The following is a 22,235-nucleotide window of genomic DNA, read 5'->3' as shown; positions in this document are numbered from 1 at the left end:
CAAATTACCTTCAAGAAATTACGTAACATTTTCTATTTGGCTTTAATCCTACGGGACGTCTGCAAATTCAATAGCACCGAAACCAACCCTCGTCCGTTACGAACAGAAAACAAAATTCAGCTAAAATACTCTGACTTTCTACTTAATAGCAACAGAATTTTACGGGTTGCAAATTGAAAATAGTGAATTGACTTTTTAAGATTTACTGAATGCTATACTGAAGTTTATATGTGAAATTATATATCAAATGTTTGACATCTATTCCCAATGATCAAGAAATAAATGAGTTCCAAACAATTTGTTTTTAAACTGTGTACATTACTGAATGCCAAAGGGCGGGACGTAGCCCAGTGGTAAAGCGCTCGCCTGGTGTGGGTCAGTCTAGGATCGATCCCCGTCGGTAGGCCCATTTGGCTAAATCTCGTTACAGCCAGTCCACCACGACTGGTATATCAAAAGCCCTACATATAATAGAAGAAGGCTTAAATCTGAACGGCAAAACCATTGACCGGCCTCCTCGGTGGTGTGGGCGGGACGCAGCCCAGTGGTAAAGCGTCAGCTTGATGCACGGTCGATCTGAGATTGATCCCTGTTGATGGGTCCATTGGGCTATTTCTTGTTCCAGTCAGTGCACTACGACTGGTATATCAAAGGCCGTGGTATGTGCTATCCCGTCTGTGGAATGGCGCATATGAAAGATCCCTTGCTACTAATGGAAAAATGTAGCACGTTTCCTCTCTAACACTACATGTATATGTCAGAATTAAACCAAATGACATCCAATTGCCGATGATAAATATCCCTTGTTGTTAATGAAAACAATGTACCGGGTTTCCTCTCTAAGACTATATGTCACAATTACCATATGTTTGACATCCAATGGCCGGTGATTACTAAATCAATGTGTTCCAGTGGTGTCGTTAAAGTATTACGTTACTAAATGCCAATAAATTACTCTTTGTATGTTAAGCAGTTAGACGTAGGCTGGGGGGGGGGGGGGGGGGGGGGGGGTCATGTAATTATATTACCACTCTTACACCTTATGAAGGCAACAAGCAAGAAACTGTGCCCAGAATCTTTCGCAAGAAATTCGTATTATTTTTTAAAGTCTTACGATTGTTATTTATGTATTATTATTATTATTATTATTATTATTTAATAATAAGCTATATTATTTTACACAAAAGGATAGGCCTATAGGCTATTTAAATTTGTCTATCAGCTTTATTATGTGCATGATAATAAAGTGAACTGAAAAACAACAAAAACAAAAACAAAATATGTATGAAAGAAATAATTTGTTAGGCTTAACTACGCGTGCGTGACACGGAATCAGCTTTGCAGGGGGGGTTGAATAGAGAAAAAAGAGATAACTGTTGACAGTAATTTACAGGTGCGTCTGCACCACAGTCCTTCAATGACGCTGCCTTTTCAATTTCCGGTTTCTTTAGTCAACCAATGACGTGAGACGGGCATGTGGTCTCGCACAACATTTCGTGTGGCGTTCCACTTTCTATGCCTTTTAAAACCATTAGCAAGTATTCATTGGAAACAGTTTCTAGCATAAATCTTCTTTGGTATGAAATATGTTGCTTCGCGCCTTGGAGTAATAGTGGAAAATAGTGACCAGATAAACCGTAATGGAAACCCAGCCTCTACACTACAGTTGAAAAAACATAAAATGGCCTTCCTCGATCGCGTGGTATATTCTTGCGCAAAAGAAAGGAAGGAAGGAAATGACGAAGGAAATTTAAAGACACACTCAAAACATTTTATTTTCGGTTATATAAAAAAGAAAGAAAGAAATGTTTTATCTAACGACGCACTCAGCACATTTTATTTACGGTTATATGACGTCAGACATATGGTTAAGGACCACACAGATATTGAGAGAGGAAACCCGCTGTCGCCACTTCATGGGCTACTCTTTTTGATTAGCAGTAAGGGATCTTTTATATGCACCATCCCACAGACAGGGTAGTACATATCACGGCCTTTGATATACCAGTCGTGGTGTTACGGTTATATGGCGTCGGACATATGGTTAAGGACCACACAGATATTGGGAGAGGAAACCCGCTGTCGCCACTTCATGGGCTACTCTTTTTCGATTAGCAGCAAGGGATCTTTTATATGCACCATCCCACAGACAGGATAACACATACCACGGCTTTTGGTATACCAGTTGTGGTGCACTGGCTGGAAAGAGAAATTGCCCAATGGGCTCACCGACGGGGATCGATCCCAGAACGACCGCGCATCAAGCGAGCGCTATACCACTGGGCTACGTCCCGCCCCTCAAAAAAAAGGAGTGCAATAAACTTATTTTCTGTTACGGTTCAAGCACGCTGTCCTGGCACACACTTAGCTATCTGGTCTGCCTGCCCATAGCAGTGGGTTAGTGGTAAGTGCTTAGTGAGAGAGAAGTCGGTGTAGTTGTCTTATACCTAGCCACTGAGTCGGTTTTCAGCATACGAGCCCAGTCCATGCTGTCTATGTATAAAGAAAAATAGTGGCTTGTCAATTTTAACAACACCGAGAGACTATTGATTGGTTTTAGTGTTTACAGAGTCTCGCACCATTTGAGCGAGTCTATTTTAAATTCCTATATGACGGGGGTGGGGGAGAGGAGGTAGGGGTTTTTTTTCTTCCTGTTATGTTTTCTTTGGTTTTTCTTTGGTTTTTGTATTTGTTTTTGTCTGATATGTAAATAAAATATAAATAGTGTAAATAACAAAAACAAACTAAGAAGATGGAGGGAATTTGTTGTTTTGAAAATATTATTTGGCGTAGTCTGCGTTAATAACTACCATATACAGTGGCGGATCCAGAAAATCCATTTAGCGGGGGAGGCAATGACATGAGGCGAAATGCCAAGGGAACTTTGGGGGAAGTTTGGAGGGGGGTCGTAAATTTTTTTTTTTAATATATAATAAAATATATAAATGTCGCAAATTTAGGTGGGCCCGGGCCCCTCCCTCCCCCACTAGATCCGCCTCTGATATACCACCCCCGTCTGGAATGCTTCTTGAGCTTAGCAGACGACATGACGTCATTACAGCGAGATTCCGGGAAGGTTGTCGCAGACCTTTGCGAAAATAAACAAGTTTACACACATTCGAGGAAAATTGTTCTTGATTGCACTGTGTGCGGTAGATAAGCCTGTGGTGACATTTTTATTTGCATGCGAAGGAAATTGCTCCAATCAAAACATATTTCATTTTATTGCATACAATTGAAGGTAATCGTACTCCATCAAAAAGATGTTCGATTTTAGAGCGACAGAACGCTAGCGTAATAATGTAAACTTCCAATGAGAAGCTCGACAAAGATCACGTGATTCCAAAATGGCCGCCTCCAGCAACAGCTGTAATGGTGAACGCGCACCTATGTTTTTTTTATTACAAATCTTAGTCATTGACAAGCTATTTTTGGTGGTGATTGCATCACGCATGGAAGTGTCTTTTATATATATATATATAAATTGACGATCGACCGTTTCTACCAATGCCCCAAAGGTTTTCACTAAAATTTCTGGAAATGTTCTTTATCGTCTACAAGTAATTTTAGCCTGGAGGTTTAGAACTACGCCCATGGTTAACATCCAACGTTTGATTCAAATGTCATGATTGCGGAAGTGTCTTCGTATCCGCGTTAATATTAGACCTAAGTTCAGGTAGCATTTTTTTTTTTTTTTTTTTTTTTGCTAAACCTTTTCAAACAATTTTGACTGGCTCCCGAAGTGGTCGTTCGGTTTAATGTGTAGCGTTAAAAACAAAAACAGTTTAGCAAGCGTTAGCGACAAACAGCTGTTTGAACTTACCCAAGGTATAAAGTAGCCACAGTACGTACGGTAAATTGACTGTTGTTCATCTTTCATTTCAACTCATTTTCGTGCTTATATCCAATTAAGGTTCATGTACGCTGTCCTAGACACACACACACACACACACACACACACACACACACACACACACACACACACACACACCTTAGCTATCTGGGCTGTCTGTTCAGGACATGACTGGTTATGTATGACTTATGTTAATACTTCTAAGTTTACAATAATTCCTGGTTTTCATATGTGTATGTGGATTACAGACGGCAAGAAAAATGTAAATCTCACGTGATCATGAAATTTAGGCTGCATACGACGGAATCGCAAATGCCTGCAGCCGGGTTAATTTGAGTTATATTTCTGTAAATCAGTTACAGTTCCTTGAGCATTTTGTGTTTGAAGTAGTATGCTATCTACGCACATCCGTGTGCTAGTTCAAACATCACTTTGTTTACAAAATCTTTAAAGGGATATACCCTAGTTTCAGCCCGTGAAAATTAACACTAATGTTATTAATCTACAAACCTGTAGCACATTTCGATAAAGTTACAATTGAGTGAAACCCTATAAATATAGACTGAAACTCGACTCCATAATTGTTACTTCTCAGACACACGTGCGTTTTAAGAAATATGAGAAATGCATTTTGTGATATTAAAAACACCAGGATGACCAAAAACACTTCGAATGTATGGAAATTGATAATCTAAACAATAAAATCTAAGTAAAGTATGATTCAAGTTATCAAAAATAATAGTTATGATAGTAACAAAAATATGCGTTAGTGTTTAAAAAGTAGGGTATGTCCCTTTAAAAAAGTTTTAGGAGCCTGTCTTGGCGAGAGCTATAAATGTGGAAGTCCTCCTACAGACGGAGTTGGAACCATATATCGTTGTTAAAGGAGCAGACCCTAGTTTCAGCCCCTGAAAAACAGACACTAAGTTTTTGTGTAATCTATAAACCTGCAACACACATTTGGATAAGGTTATAAAAGAAAGAAGCAAAAGTCTTTTTCTTTAATCGGGGAAATACAGTCTAAAATAATTTGAGCTTGTCTCGATAACCATAACTTCTCAGACGAACGTGCGTTTTTAGAATTATAAAACATGGATTTTGAGGTATTACAAAAAACTGGATGACCAGAACCGCTAAGGTGTACAAAAATTAATATTCTAAATAATAAAATGCAAGTACCTCTAATTTAAATTATCGAAAACGGCTTTAATAGTGAAAAATACGCCGTAGTGTTTAAAAACTAGCATCTGTCCCTTTAAGATCAACAGTCTTCTGTAGACGAAGCATTATAAGTGCACATGGACTAATTTCCAGGATTACTTAAGAATTTTTTTTATTAAAAAATAATGTTTTAGTTGGACACACGTCAGCCCTGCCCTGGATCTGCCCTTGCAAGATATTTACCAAACTAAACTAGCAGACTTTATCTGGTGTAGTGGTTAAGCCATCGGACATAAGGCTGGTAGGTAATGAGTTCACATCCCGGTACCGGATTACATCCAAAGCGAATTTAATGTCTCAATGGGTAGCTGTAAGCCCACTACACCGACTTCTCTCTCACTAACAACTAACAATTAACCATTAAGCTACTGCCCTGGACAGACAGTTTGGTTAGCCGAAGTGTGTGCCCAGGACAGCATGCATGAACCTTAATTGGCTATAAGTACCAAAATAAGTTGAAATGAAATGAAGTATCATACGCTAGATTTGTAAGGAAAAGTGTTATCAAATTTAGAAAATACTTTGTATTTTAGATAAAATATTTGTCAAGAATATATTTGATTTTATTTTTTATTATTTTTTTAATTTTTTTTTTATTTTTTTTTTTTTCAAGGGGGTGAGGTATTCTGGTTGCATAAAGATGACCTACACTGCGGTGCCCTAAAATATAAGGTCAAAGGTTAGAGTCAGAATATTTCAATCAGATTAATTAGTATCACAGGTCAGTATGGAGGTTGAAAAACAAAAGGAAAATAGGACTAATTAGGGGTTATCGATAGCGTTACTAGCCCTAAGCTAATACGCTGGAATATAAGCCGCTGAATCCTAACTTAACAGTACCATATCTTAGATTATAACTACACAAATTATCTCTATTATAAATAGAACAGATTGGACAACAAAAACAGCAATCGTCAGTTTCCATCATCTTGAATCGCAAACGGCCACGATCAGGTATGAAATAGTTGAATCCAATCATATAATCTCTTACGTTATACAGCAGTACGACCCACTCTAATTTGTTACAGTCACAATCGCAAATATCGTGAATACCAATAACAATAAAAACGTGCCAATCTCATATGGTATTGAATTATTTTCGTAATGCGTTTTACTGTGCCAAGTCAATCGGTTTAGCAAATCACACTGGTTAGCTCTTCTGGTGTTTTTCTTCTTCTTCTTCTTCTTGGTCTTCTTCTTCTTCTTCTTCTTCTTCTTACCGGCCTCGGTGGCGTTGTGGTTAGGCCATCGGTCTACAGGCTGGTAGGTACTGGGTTCGGATCTCAGTCGAGGCATGGGATTTTTAATCCAGATACCGATTCCAAAGTCTGGGTGAGTACTCCACAAGGCTCAATGGGTAGGTGTAAACCACTTGCACCGACCAGTGATCCATAACTGGTTCAACAAAGGCCATGGTTTGTGCTATCCTGCCTGACGTATGTGGCGACAGCGGGTTTCCTCCAAAAAAAAACCAGTGTCAGAATGACCATATGTTTGACGTCGAATAGCTGATAAGATAATAAAAAAAAAAAAAAATGTGCTCTAGTGGCGTCGTTAAATAAAACAAACTCTTTCTTCTTCTTCTTCTTCTTCTTCTTCTTCTTCTTTTCCATTAGTAGTAAGTGTTTTAGTTTTTTGTGCACACAAACCCAGTTTTGTTTTTATTAGTCTGGATGGACAGTGCAGTGCTTACGACAACGAACAACGTAACGAAAATAAAATGCTGGTATAAATCACCTCCGAAAGACCACAAAACCCCGACAATATTAATTTTGATTTTACCTTGACCGCGAGAGATTGGTGTCTTTTTATTGGTAATTTACGATGTTCTGTGACAATTCCCCTAGCTTTTACTAGCCAAATCACCGTAAACACCGCGAACGGCTGCTAACTGCTGTTTACGGTGTTGTGTTCGCGGTGGTGGTATTACTTACTGTCACACAAAGGTCTGTTGACGACCCCCGAAGAACCACAAGGGGATACGTTTAATAAACTAAACAGCTCCTTTTTATGAGAGTCTGTACAAAGAATCAGTTTGTTTTTAGACCAGGCATTTTTCAGGAAATATATTTTGGGACAGGTGTGTGTGTGTGTGTGTGTGTGTGTGTGTGTGTGTGTGTGTGTGTGTGTGTGTTTATGTGTGTGTGTGTGTGTGTGTGTATGTGTGTGTGTGTGTGTGTTTGTGTGTGTGTGCGTGTATTCTGGAATTATGTTTTAGTACAAATAATCGGTATGATCGATGTTTGTAAAATAATAGAGGCCATGCCACATAATTTTGTTGGGGTGATATATCATGGTGGAGCGCGCAACCCCTACCCTTCCTCATTTTATCTTTTATCCGGTATTGTATATATTTGTCGACGATTTGAACTATTCGCTGTAGACTGAAGATTTTCATATTGCATGTAGCAAGTTAGTCATACGCTCGGGTAGGCTTTACATAATCGAAGAAGAAAAGGGGAAAAGGCGTCGATTTGAAACAAAATATGTCGCCCAAAGCTATGAAATTTATTTTTTGTTTAAGGTATCTGTAAACGTATTACGGCCTCTTGGAAAACTGATCGGTTTGTTTAAACTTTTCATAAGCTTTTGGTATTGCTCGTTAACGTTCTTCTGCTTCAAAAAGTTCAATTTATGCGCCATTTCTGAAAATATTTAGCACACTTTCCTTGCGGCATATTTTTGAATGATATTCTTTTAAAGGAGTAAAGGAAATGTTTTATTTAACGACGCACTCAACACATTTTATTTACGGTTATATGGCGTCGGACATATGGTTTAGGACCACACACAGATAATGACAGAGGAAATCCGATGTCGCCACTTCATGAGCTACTCTTTTCGATTAGCAGCAAGGGATCTTTTATATGCACCATCCCACAGACAGGATAGTACATACCACGGCCTTTGTTACACCAGTTGTGGAACACTGGCTGGAGCAAGAAATAGCCCAATGGATCCACCGACGGGGATCGATCCTAGACCGACCGCGCATCAAACGAACGCTTTACCACTGGGCTACGTCCCGCCCCTTTAAAAGAGTAACGCCGCCTTTGTAGAATTCGATATATTTGTTTGAAGACATCGGGGCAGTGGTTGGAACGGGAAATAGTTCACAATGTTACTAAATATGTTTTATATTAATACCTGAGATGTTCTTTGTGTTATGATTCACAGTTTTTTAAATAACATGTTTCACAAGTTATCAGAGGGAGAATAACTATTGGTATTTTTAAAGGGACATTCCCGAGTTTGTTGCAATTTTTAAGATGCTATCGACTAACAGAGACTTTTTAACGATTGTAATTACATATCAAATATATTGTTCTGCATAAAATATTAGTGGCTGTATATTAAACGTGTTTCTGATCGTTCTAATATTTGTACTAGGTTAAATTTCATTTTATTTTTTGAAAAAGTATTTTCGTACGTACGAAATTATTTGAAGACAAAATCTAGTTTGGGCTTCTTACAAATATTAAGAAAAAGTTTGTTTTATTTAATGACGCCACTAGAGCACATTGATTTTTTATCTTATCATCGGCTATTGGACGTCAAACATATGGTCATTCTGACACTGGTTTCTTTTTTTAGAGGAAACCCGCTGTCGCCACATAACCTACTATTTTACGACAGGCAGCAAGGGATCTTTTATTTGCGTTTCTCACAGGCAGGATAGCACAAACCATGGCCTTTATTGAACCATTTATGGATCACTGGTCGGTGCAAGTGGTTTACACCTACCCATTGAGCCTTGCGGAGTACTCACTCAGGGTTTGGAGTCAGTATTTGGATTAAAAATCCCATGCCTCGACTGGGATCCGAATCCAGTACCTACCAGCCTGTAGGCCGATGGCTTAACCACGACGCCGCCGAGGCCGGTGAACGACCAGAAACACATTGAATATACAAACATTGATATTCTAAACAAAACTATGTATTTAATATGCAAGTTTAATCGTAGAAATATTTTATCAGTCGGAAACATCTTACAATGCAGCAAACTCAGGAATGTCCCTTTGTGTTTCGATTCACAGTTTTTTAAATAATATATTTCACAAGTTACCAGAGGGAGAATAACTACTGGTATTTTTAACTACTGTCGGTTATCATGTTTATGCATCAATACGACTATCTTTTACAAAGAAAACAGTAAATGAACTACTTTACGACTAATTCAGGTTTTTAGAGCAATTTTTTTTTTAATGAACTTGAATATCAAGCTGTTTATACTATTATATTTCTTGTAAGTTTCTCATAATTCTAGAAATAATATGTTACATCAAACGGATTTGGAAAAAAAGAAAAAACATTCCTCGGTTGTAAAACTTAATGTTTGTTTTGTTTAACGGCACCACTAGAGCATGTTGATTTATTAATAATCGACTACTGGATGACAAACAATCTGGTAATCTTAGAGAGAAAAAAACTGCTACATTTTTCCATTAGTAGCAATGGATATTTTGTATGCAGCATCCCACAGACAGGTTAGCACATACCATGGCCTTTGATATACCAGTCTGGTTGGAACGAGAAATAGCCTAGACCGACCGCATCAAGTGAGCGCTTTACCACTGTACTACGTCCCGCCCCTCCTCTGTAAAAAGTAAAATATGACCTATAGTCTTTTTATTATTATTAAACTGGCTTATTGTTCTACTGAAGGGATTATGATAGGAAAATGATTTGGGTATTTTGGCAAAGTCAAGTGAACTCGGAATAGGTGAGGACATGTTGCTCGTTATGCGTCATTCGTGCTATTTTCATGTACAATTTCAGAATCTGTCGCGCAAAAGGAAAATTGCCTTTTACAGTTGCGCGCGTTGCGTCTAGTTTTACCTTCAAGTTGCATTTTCAAAATTAAAGTTTGTTTTGTTTAATGACACCACTAGAGAACATTGATTTATTAATCATCGGCTATTGGATGTCAAACCTTCGTCAAACCGATGTCAAATCATCGGCTATTGGAAGTCATCAGATTTTATATATACACTTTCCCACAGACAGGACAGCACATACCACGGCCTATGACCATTTGTGGTGCACTGGTTCTGTCGCTTTATCCTGTCATTCGCATTCTAAAGAGTTCCCTATAATTTAAAGTTTGCTTTTAAAGTGTGTTTTTGTTTAACGACACAACTAGAGCACATTGATTTATTATTTATTGGCTGATAGATGTCAAACATTTGATAAATCAGACACATAGTGTTAGAGAGAAACCCCGCTACATTTTTTCATTAGTAGCAAGGGATCTTTTATATGTACAATCCCACAGACAGGATAGCACATACCATGGCCTTTGATACACCAGTCGTGATGCAGTGGCTAGGACGAGAAATAGCCTAATGGGCCCACCGACGGGGATCGATCTTAGAACGACCGCGCATCAAGCGAGCTCTCTACCACTAGGCTAAGTCCCACCCTCCCTATAATAAAGGCCTTTGGGTATTTTTTCTACTAGTGAATGAAATTATTTGGCTCAGTTTGTATTGGCTTGTTATCTAAGATATAATCATATATTTGAAGATAAAATATTAATCAATAATTTTGGTAATTGTGTAATTTTTATTCATTTCAACTTATTTTCGTGCTTATATCCAATTAAGGTTCAAGCATGCTGTCCTGGGCACCCACCTCAGCTATCTGGGCTGTTTGTTCAGGACAGTGGGCTAGTTGTTAGATGGTTAGTGGTGAGAGAGAGAGAGAGAGAGAGAGAGAGAGAGAGAGAGAGAGAGAGAGAGAGAGAGAGAGAGAGAGAGAGAGAGAGAGAGAGAGAGAGAGAGAGAGAGGAGGGTGCAGTGGCCTTACACCTACCCACTGAGCCCTTAAGAACTCGCTCTGGTTTGAAACCGGTATCGGGCTGCGAATCCTGTACCTACCAGCCTGTAGTCCGATGGTTTAACCACTGCGCTGCCGATTTTGATGCGGCGCCTTTGAAGGTCGGATAAGGGTCTAGTAAACAAAACGCAATGCCCTTGGTAAGCATTGTATTAATTATTACAAACTAGCGTGTATTATGCACTCGTGTATTTTGATTACTAGTTTTAACGAGCGAACACGAGACACAGTTTGGTTCATGATTAATATACCACGGTTGCTAATGATAGCGAACTTTCCACCCATATTTACCTGCAGATAATAGCAGGGGAGTTTTTGTTGATAATTTTAATTCGCGAAAATGACCATCAGTTTGAAATATAATAGTCAGCAGCTACTGTTTAACCTTTTATAGAAAGTCTGGTTGGTAATCTTTAGCGTCCATGGCAAATTGCAACGCGCGTTATTGAATGTCAAGGCCTTCAACGTACGTTACAGGTTGCACTATACCAAATAAAATCCCATAGACGACCATGTTAACGTTTGTGTTTAAGAACACTATATGCAATATATCAACCAAAATATGACCCACAAATATCAGTACTACAACCCCTACCTCAAAGTATTAACTGAAGAAAATGGTACCTTTCATGGCTCATTTTTGGTATAACCAGATGTTTTTACAACACCCCTAGTTTCGCACAAAATTTGAGTACTTATTATTGGTACCCCATACATGTTTCAAGGACAAGGCTACTTGACACAGTGGTACTAGATGAAATAAAATTGCATACCTTTTTTGCCCAGATGAAACTTCTTTTTCTTTTTTTTTTACAACCAACACACTCACATTGATCACTAATCACAGGACTGGTGTTAACTTCTCTATCAAAAGTTTCGGTGCACCTCGAACTTTGACCCAGCCGGAAGTTATTTTGTTTAGTACTACCTATAGCGGATGCCCTAATGCGTGGACGAAACGTTCGCTTCGATTTTAAAGCGTGTTTTGTTTAACGACACCACTAGAGCACATTGATTTATTAATCATCGACTATCATTTGGTAATTTTGACATGTAGTATTAGAGAGGAAACCTGATGCCAGACCGACCGAGGATCAGGCGAGCGCTTTTCCACCGGACTACGTCCTGCCTCCTCGCTTGTATGTAGACGTTTGATTAATTAATAAAGATACCGGCCTCGGTGGCGTCGTGGTTAGGCGATCGGTCTACAGGCTGGTAGGTACTGGGTTCGGATCCCAGTCGAGGCATGGGATTTTTAATCCAGATACCGACTCCAAACCCTGAGTGAGTGCTCCGCAAGGCTCAATGGGTAAGTGTAAGCCACTTGCACCGACCAGTGATCTATAACTGGTTCAACAAAGGCCGTGGTTTGTGCTATCCTGCCTGTGGGAAGAGCAAATAAAAGATCCCTTGCTGCCTGTCGTAAAAGAGTAGCCTATGTGGCGACAGCTGGTTTCGTCTAAAAAAACACAGTGTCAGAATGACCATGTTTGACGCCCAATAGCCAATGATAAGATAAAAAAGTCAATGTGCTCTAGTGGCGTTGTTAAATAAAACAAACTTTACTTTAATTAATAAAGAAAATCTTTAGTGCATCAAGCCTACGGTGTCATTATCTTTATGAGTATGTTAAAGTCGTATCAAGGAATACTCTAATATTGTTAAAGGGAGAGACCCCAGTTTTTAAATACTAAGGCATTTTTTTTCTTCACCTAGAGCCTAATTTCAACCCGTAGAAATGGACACTAAGTTTGGTTAATTTACAAACCTGTAACAAATTTGGACACAACAGAGTGAAACAAGAGTCTGTGACCCTTAAAAATAGACTAAAACGCGACTCCATCACCGCCACTTCTCAGACGCGCGTGCGTTTTCAAAAATATGAAAAATGCTTTTTGTTGTATTAGAAACACCAGGATGACCAAAAACACTTCGGTTGTACGGAAATGGATAATCTAAACAGTAAAGTATAAGTAATGTTTAATTTTAGCTATCATAAACGGCTCTAATTTTGGAAAAATATGCCTTAGTGTTTAAAAACTAAGGTCTGTCCCTTTAAGCACTTCGATCCAATACTGTGGAATAGTTGTAATAAAATGTTTTATGGCATACTCGCGCTACTGCTGTAATAAATCAATTTGTTTTAAAATAACGAGATATCGGATGACAAACGCACATAGCAAACGAATAAATCTAAACATGCGGTGTCTTGTGCTTTAGTCTTGTCTAGTATTTTACCAGGGTGATAGATACCATCCCCCCCCCCTCCCACCTCCCTCCTTCAGCTGAAGCAAATTTTAACCATATGTCCGACGCCATATAACCGTAAATAAAATGTGCTGAGTGTGTCGTTAAATAAAACACTTCCTTCCTTCCTAAAGCAATTTTTTTTCTTTTTTTCAATATATTTTCCGACTGTCCCTATAAACTTCGCTCGCCACTGTCTAGAACCCCCCCCCCCCCCCACCCCTACACACATACACACACATACACACACATACACATACACATACACATACACAAATACCCGTACAATGTCTGCACACGTCTCTGGTTCAAAAATAGTAATATGAACGCGTGTGCTATATGAAATTTATGAACCCAAGTTTCCTTAAAGGAACACTCCTGAGTTTGCTGCAATTTTTAAGATGTTATCGACCAACAGACTTTTTAACGATTGTAATTACATATCAAATATATTTTTCTGCATACAATATTAGTGGCTGTGTATTAAACGTGTTTCTGGTCGTTCTAATATTTGTATTAGGTTAAATTTCATTTTATCTCTTTAATTATTATTGTTTCGTACGTACAAAATTATTTGAAGACAAAATCCAGTTTGGGCTTCTTACAAATATTAAGACGACCAGAAACACATTGAATATATACACACTGATATTCTAAACAAGAAAATATATTTTATATGTAAGTTTAATCGTAGAAGTATTTTATTAGTCGGAAACATCTTACACTGCAGCAAACTCAGGAATGTCCCTTTAATGTTGTACTGTACACTAGAGATTGAATGTGATAATGTGTTTATTAACAGGTTTGCAAATGTGTTCGAAAACATGACAAGTAATGTGTTTTCACCTACCTTCGAACATTGCTAATAAATCGAGGCTGTTAATTCTACCAAAATATATTTACATGAGCGTTTATCGTTAACCATCATAACGGAGAAGTAATTGTTTTGTCCAGAGAATGATATACATTTTTATTTTTGTCACAACATATACATTTTGTAGGCATACATGTAAACATATTTATAAATAAAATCATATATTGTGAATATTGCAGGGAATGATAATTAGCAACGGGTTAGAATCGATAAAAGTCAATAGTAAATGGGCTATACATGCATAGTAATAATATACAATATAATAACATATAAACGATTTTGAAACTGCGAACGAGTTTGTTGTTCAGAATCGATAATTAGTTCAATGCTTTTACAAAAAGATGGAATTGATGAACAGGCATCGTCTGTTCAAGAAAGGGTTGGAGTTAGCTCAGTCGGTTGAGCGCTCGCCTGAGGTACTTGCGTCGCAGGATTGAACTACCTCGGTGGATCCGTTCAACTGATAGGGTTTTTTTTCTTGTTTCAACCAGTGCACCACAACTGGTCAAAGGCCATGGGTGGTATGTGTTTTCCTGTCTGTGGGAAAGTGCATATAAAAGATCCCTTGCTGCATTAGGAAAAATGTAGCGGGTTTCCCCTGTTGGCTACGAGTCAAATACCTAATGTTTGACATCCAGTAATGGTGTCGTTAAACAAAACAAACTTCAACCTCTGTTCAAGACACGGAAAGGAGAATATTTGTTCAAGGATGCCTCAGCACATTAAATTGTGAACTGTGTATAAAATATAAAGTAAACAGAAACATCTGTCACATATATTATAATACCTCCAAAGAAGAAGGAAGAAAATGTTTTATTTAACGACGCACTCAACACATTTTATTTACGGTCATATGGCGTCAGACATATGGCTAAGGACCACACATATATTAAGAGAGGAAACCCGCTGTTGCCACTTCATGGGCTACTCTTTTCGATTAGCAGCAGTGGATTTTTATATGCACTATCCCACAGACAGGATAGTACATACCACGGCCTTTGTTACAACAGTTGTAGAGCACTGGCTGGAACGAGAAATAGCCCAATGGGGTCCACCGACGGGGATGGATCTTAGACCGACCACGCATCAGGCTAACGCTTTACCACTGGGCTACGTCCCGCCACACCCTCAAAGAATTGTAAAACAAAGAACAAATTGTACTCAGGTCCTTGCTTCAAGCTCTGAACATAGACTCTAAGGTTGGTTATTCTACTAACTTGTAACACCTTTAAATCAAGTTACAACAGTAAAGTTTGTTTTATTTAACGACGCCACTAGAACACATTGATTTATTTATATTGGACGTCAAATTGTACTCAGGTCCTTGCTTCAAGCTCTGAAAATAGACTCTAAGGTTGGTTATTCTACTAACTTGTAACACCTTTAAATCAAGTTACAACAGTAAAGTTTGTTTTATTTAACGACGCCACTAGAACACATTGATTTTTTATCTTATCATCGTCAAACACATGGTCATTCTGACACTGGTTTTTTTTTAGAGGAAACCCGCTGTCGCCACATAGGCTACTCTTTTACGACAGGCAGCAAGGGATCTTTTATTTGCGCTTCCCACAGGCAGGATAGCACAAACCATGGCCTTTGTTGAACCAGTTATGGATCACTGGTCGGTGCAAGTGGTTTACACCTACCCATTGAGCCTTGCGGAGCACTCACTCAGGGTTTGGAGTCGGTATCTGGATTAAAAATCCCATGCCTCGACTGGGATCCGAACCCAGTACCTACCTGCCTGCAGACCGATGGCCTACCACGACGCCACCGAGGCCGGTCAAGTTACAACAGAGTGAAACAAGAGTCTGCGACGTTAAACATAGACTTGAGCTGTCTGCATAACCGTTACTTCTCAAAATATGAAGAATGCATTTTGTGACATTAGAAATACCCGAATGATCATAAACACTTCGGATGTACGGAAATGGATATTCTAAACAATAAAATATATAAGTAATTTTTGATTTCAGGTATCAAAAGCGGCTTTAATATTAAAAATTAAGCCGTAGTGTTTAAAAATTAGGATCTGTTACTTTAAGAAGGGGTTAACACTCATGTCGATATTCTGTTTATCAGAGTTAAAGTTTGTTTTGTTTAACGACATCACCAGATCATATTTATTCATTAATCATCAGCTATTGGATGTCAAACATTTGGCAATTCTGACACATACTCATCAGAGGAAACCCGCTACATTTTTCCAAGTACCAAGGGATCATTTATATGCACTTTCCCAGAGACATGACAGCGCATACCATGGCCTTTGACCAGTTGTGGTGCACTGGTTGAAACAAAAAATAGCCCAAACAGTTGAATAGATCCACCGAGGTGGTTCGATCCTGCGACGCAAGCACCTCAAGAGAGCACTCAACCGACGGAGCTAAACCCTAAATTGCGTTTTGCCTTTCCTTTGGAGTTCGGTATAGTTCTTTCTACACATGACAGAGAGAGAGAGAGAGAGAGAGAGAGAGAGAGAGAGAGAGAGAGAGAGAGAGAGAGAGAGAGAGAGAGAGAGAGAGGAGAGAGAGAGGAGAGAGAGAGAGAGAGAGGGAGAGAGAGAGGAGAGACGAGAGAGAGAGAGAGAGAGAGAGAGAGAGAGAGAGAGAGAGAGAGAGAACAAAGCGACAGACATAGACAGACACAGATGATGATGATGATGATGATGATGATGATGGTAATGCAGTCCTGAATGACAAAAACGTTATCCGCGATCAAGACCGTATCTCTGCACAATGCAGAGTCGAATGGGCATCAAATCCAGACGAGGTTGTTGTTTTTTGTTTTGTTTTTTGGGGTGGGTTTACCATTGGGCTAAACTGCGCCCAGACGTACAAAAGTTTTACTAGTAAACGATTTACGAGATATGATCAACCTGGTACTGGCCTTTCAGGGGGCGAACTGCACACTACCACTTTCGTGCCTACTAACATTTAGAAAGGCGAACATTCGCGACCGCTCGCTACACTGGCTTTTGCGACCAACATTCGATGAATGTGATATGACAGATGATGGTACAACTCAAATTGTTGGCGAGCGCTCGCCCTCCTGAACACGACCCTACTGTCTCGCAGGCTGATACTTCATACCAATTGCATTCGATACAGAGATGCATTCACTGTTGGAAAAAAAGCGCTCTATCCAAGTGATATAATGGTGGATTACTGCCAAAAGTATTTATTAATTCTTGTTTAAAATTTAACGATTATACAATATCATTAAACTACTTTCCCATAAGGTAAATAACATCATATGGTAATAAAAAAATAACACTAATAATTTTTATTCTGTTGGAAAATGTTATAGACCCATAGGTTCTGAGGTGATGTTTGGCACACACAAGGCCTACTCAAATGTGTTTGGTGTCAATGCTAAAAGTAACAAAGTATTTACTAGAGAGAAAACTTGACGCAGATTATCGTGTATATATTTTACAAGATTCAAGGGTTCTTGGGAAAACCACAGTTTACGTCCAATTCCAGTACATTAGAATTTTAATATTCTCCGTTAATTATCAAATAGTATGTATGTGGTGGATTCATTTGTAAAATAACTAAGTATGACACGTAAAGTTTTACGATTATGGGACTGTTTAGTCCTTTTTTCTTTTCTTTTTTCTGTTTTGTTTCTATACTTAATAAACCTATTTAAACATTAAAAACGGAAAGTGTTTCGTTAAATACTCACCAAACAAGAAAACAGCACGACAGTCCAAAAAGAAAACTGACAAGGAGCTGGTTGTTACAAACTTTCATCGTCGGGCAACTTGGGCGGGTTTCTTCTCGTCTGCGACAGTTGCTATGAAAAAATCTGCTAGTAGGTCTGACTTATAGAAGCGCTGTTGGTCGAAGGAATGGTCAATCGCGGGACATCTCATACATAGAGGGCGCAATTAAGATGGGGCGGGGTTTGGGGGTGGACTTCCATTGCCTGTCCATCATCGGCACGTGGCAACAGTGGACCATGTCTTGGACTTATCGATTGGTTCTCTGTCCGATGACGTAGTTGGCGCGGGTAGTAACGCCACCTTCTCAATGGAAACGGATATCTGAAAGGGGGAAAGCGTTAAGCGTGGAAAACTGCGTAACGTGTTGCAGCGACAAGGAATCTGATAACTAAACATTAACAATTCAGTCAGTCTGTATTAGCTGAAATGTTCGCTATAGAGCGTTCTTGGTGAGACCCATTCACGAACTGATAGTGCAGACAACAGTGTCAAAGACTGGCCAGGTGCTGATCTACAGCATTTCAAGGGGGTGGGAGTGGAGACGTAATATTGATGTAATGTGCAGTAGCATAGTTCTGTGTCCTTTTAACCAATAAGGAAAGGAAATGTTTTATTTAACGACGCACTCAACACATTTTATTTACGGTTATATAGCGTCGGACATATGGTTACGGACCACACAAATATTGAGAGGAAAACCCGCTGTCGCCAATTCATGGGCTACTCTTTTCGATTAGCAGCAAGGGATCTTTTATATGCACCATCACACAAACAGGATAGCACATACCACGGCCTTTGATATAACAGTCGTAGTGCACTGGCTGGAACGAGAAATAGCCCAATGGGCCCACCGTGTAACTCTAATAGGAGTAGGGAGATGAGAGCAACTGGGGGAGGTTGGGGGCTATACAGAAATTTGATTTTTAAGTAGCGGGGTCGATATTTTATTTTCAGTTAAGGGTAGCCAGTGCCACTTATGCTACGAGCGAGTGTTAATGTATGTTATTTGCGAGTGGGTGTGCTTTTGGTGATTTTTCCATTTTGTAGAAGCCCTGTACGTGTTCCGAGAATGTTATAATTCAAAAACAATCAACGAATAAAGAAAGAAACAAAACGATGCACGCATACACGGAGACGTTATTTCGTTATTTAGCTTTACAGGTATATTTAGCTCTTGGCATCATTATCGAAAAAGGAGCGGGCCGTAGCCCAGTGGCAAAGCGCGGTCGATCCAAGATCAATCCCCGTCGGTGTGCCCATTGGCCTATTTCTAGTTCCAGCCAGTGCACCACAACTGGTATATCAAAGGCCGTGGTATGTGCTGTTCTGTCTGTGGGAAAAGGTAGCGGGTTTCCTCTTTAAGACTATATGTTAAAATGACCAAATGTTTGACATTCAATAGTCGATGATTAATGAATCAATGTGCTTTAGTTGTGTTTTTCTCTCTTCTTTTTTTTAGATGACCTTGGCGTTATTTCGTTATTAGTCTTAAAGGGACATTCCTGAGTTTGCTGCATTGTAAGATGTTTCAGACTAATAAAATATTTCTACGATTAAACTTGCATATTAAATATTGTTTCTTGTTTAGAATATCAATGTCTTTATATCCAATGTGTTTCTGGTCATCTCAATATTTGTAAGAAGCCGAAACTGGATTTTGTCTTCAAATAATGTCGTACGTACGAAAAAATAGTTTTTACGAAATAAAATGAAATTTAACCCAGTACAAATATTAGAACGGTCAGAAACACGTTTAATGTACAGCCACTAATATTTTATGCGGAAAAATATATTTGATATGTAATTACAATCGTTAACAAGTCTCGGTTAGTAGATAACATCGTAACAATTGCAGCAAAGTCAGGAATGTCCCTTTAAATGTATAGTTTGCTCTTCGCAGCGTTATGAAAGATTTTGTAGAATTTAAAATACCAGCGGCACCAATAACAGAAAGAGCCGTTTATCGTCCCGGGGCCTCTTTCACAAAACATCGTAAATTTACGTCTGCGACTAGCAGTGACACTTGTCATACGTTTACATGTGTTTGGTATCTATTTCACGCAGAAAATTACACCATAACGGAAGATAAAGTATTGCAAGAATGAAAGAAAGTGAAATATGTATACAAAATTTGTTGTACTGTTAACAGTAATACCAACTATGGTTTAGTCGTAGATTTACGTTAACGTGCAAAACTAGGTTTACGACATTAAATTTTTGTGAAACTGGGCTCCGGGGACTCTTTGACAAAACATCGCAAGTTTACGTCTGTGTTTTGCATCTATTTCAGAAATTTACATCATTACAGAAGATGGAGCATTTTAAGGATAAAAAAAAATGAAATATGTGTATTTTTAACTATATTAGTTGTACTATAATAGTAATAAGAATTGTGCTTTAGTCGTAGATTTACATTAACGTGCAAAACCAGGCTCACGAGGTTTTGTGAAATTGGGTCCTGGTGTCCTCTTCACGTTAGATAACCCACGAGAAAGACGTATAATCAAACAGCTATGGTTACGTCACACGTGTTAAAAATACAAATTACAGAGGTTATTATTCCTGTGATACGTATTATCTATGCACTTGCTGATCCAAAGCATGCAAATCAATCGTCATTAGTTTTTCTACAGCCGAAATTTTGGCGCAAAAACTGCAATAGGGGCCTTCAGGTTATGCTGGATCAAATCAATTGTCAATGACGACATTAATGATTAAATGACGATATTACATGGATTTATGTGGCACCCTATGTTTAATCTGCTTGTATTGTGTGTTACTTAATACTAAAAATATTTAAATAATGTTTTTATTAGTAACCATCATTTTTGTAGAAAATTGCAATTTAATTTTTATTGCACCTTGCACCTTATGTTTAATCTGCCTGTAAGAAAAGTATGTGTTACTTAATAGTAAAAATATTTAAATATGTTTTTGTTACTAACCCTCATTTTTGAAGAAAATTGCAATATATTTTTTATTGTCCCTGGATATTACTGTTACCCTTTAACAAATGTATCCCAAATAAAAGTATACTCAAGGGCAAAAGTTATTGTGACACACAAAAGACAAAGATAATTGATGGTAAGTTTTTGCTGTCGTGTATGAAACGTTATAACATGGAAAGATAAATCTTCGAAGGTGTGGAAAAGAGCAATAGTCCACGAAAAGGGCGCACCTGTCATATGCAAATGAGCCACATCACTAGAGGGGGTCCAGAGCGAAGTCCGCACAGTCCGTAGCGAGTGTGTACACCTTGAGCATTGTCATTTTCACTGAGGCGTGGCATGACGAAATTGCATCAAACAGTTCACTAATGGTGTTTTTCTGACTTCTGGACTTCTGAAGGCTGCACAGAGTGGCAATGATTTGCGACTGAATATCTGACCTTTATGGTAAACACTGGACAGGATTTCTCCTGAATATTCCATGTTTCTTTCACAAAGCATGCAATCGCTGCAACAACTGCTTGGTTGCATTTCTGTGAGCTGTTTAATACACATGTTCTCTGGTTTACATCCATAAATCCATTCACAAATGTATTACTCTAAACAATCCATGTCACAATAACTTTTGCCTTTGAGTATCTATTAATATATTGGTCATAGATAAAAACTATATTTTAAAGAAACCTCAAAAAAGTAAATAAATAAATAAATACAAATATATTACTACCAATCAGAGCAATAGTTGCTTTTACTCCGTAAACATGTGACGTATTTATTGGAGTTTGACGCGGGAAGCTACGATTTTGTTTAATATAAACTAGGATTTAGAGTAACATGTGACAGCTATATTATTTTATTGAACTACATTATTTATTAACCTACAAACAGTTATGTTAACTACTAATATCTAATACACTAATATAACAAATACATTCTTTTGTCGAATCCACTATCGACTTAACAACATATTCTTATTTCACGTTACCGCAAAACGACGAAAGTAGGCCATATTTCATTAACATATAAATAGTAAATCGCAACTTAAAATATCCGCACATCGCATTTCCTTCCGTCCACCTCTGCAAAAAATACATGCTAACTTAATTAATGAAAAGGAAATAATTGAAAATCGCCTGTGTATATTTCTAGCGATCAATTACCACACATATTATATATAACTTATACGGAATAAAAATTTTTTTTTTTAGTTTCTCTTTCAATGAGGAGTTAGTTTGGAGGGGACAACGGAAGTAATTGCGTGATAAAGATGCATTGATGAAGAAGATGCATTGTTCTTTACACAAAATATTTGGATAACATTTAGTAACAGACGTAAGAGTATGATAGAGTGTTGGAGACAATTCTCGAATTCGGGCGAAAACGATGGAGATATTCTGGCAAAATTACCAAGCCCGAAACCTTTTTATTATGTATTTCCATCATTCTACCCAGAGCCGGTTAATCCTAGTAGCGCATGTAGCACGTGCTACCCTTCCCCGCGCTCAGGGGGCCCCGCGGTGA

At 38.4% G+C, this 22,235-nt stretch overlaps 1 protein-coding gene across 1 annotated transcript in view; it reads right to left on the bottom strand.

Annotated features, from left to right (window-relative positions):
- Positions 1 to 17,878, bottom strand: part of LOC121372464 — a 55,259-nt gene extending 37,381 nt beyond the window's left edge. The window contains exon 1 of the mRNA XM_041498784.1: positions 17,727 to 17,878. Coding sequence (XP_041354718.1) covers positions 17,727 to 17,794 — 68 coding nt within the window. The 5' untranslated portion in view covers positions 17,795 to 17,878. The remainder of the gene's footprint in view (positions 1 to 17,726) is intronic.
- Between the last annotated feature and the right edge of the window lie 4,357 nt (positions 17,879 to 22,235).

The sequence above is a fragment of the Gigantopelta aegis genome, chromosome 1, assembly GCF_016097555.1.
Source record: "Gigantopelta aegis isolate Gae_Host chromosome 1, Gae_host_genome, whole genome shotgun sequence".
NCBI classification, from domain to species: Eukaryota; Metazoa; Mollusca; class Gastropoda; order Neomphalida; family Peltospiridae; genus Gigantopelta; species Gigantopelta aegis.
Note: the sequence above shows the minus strand (reverse complement) of the source record. Positions and strands in the feature narration are given on the sequence as shown.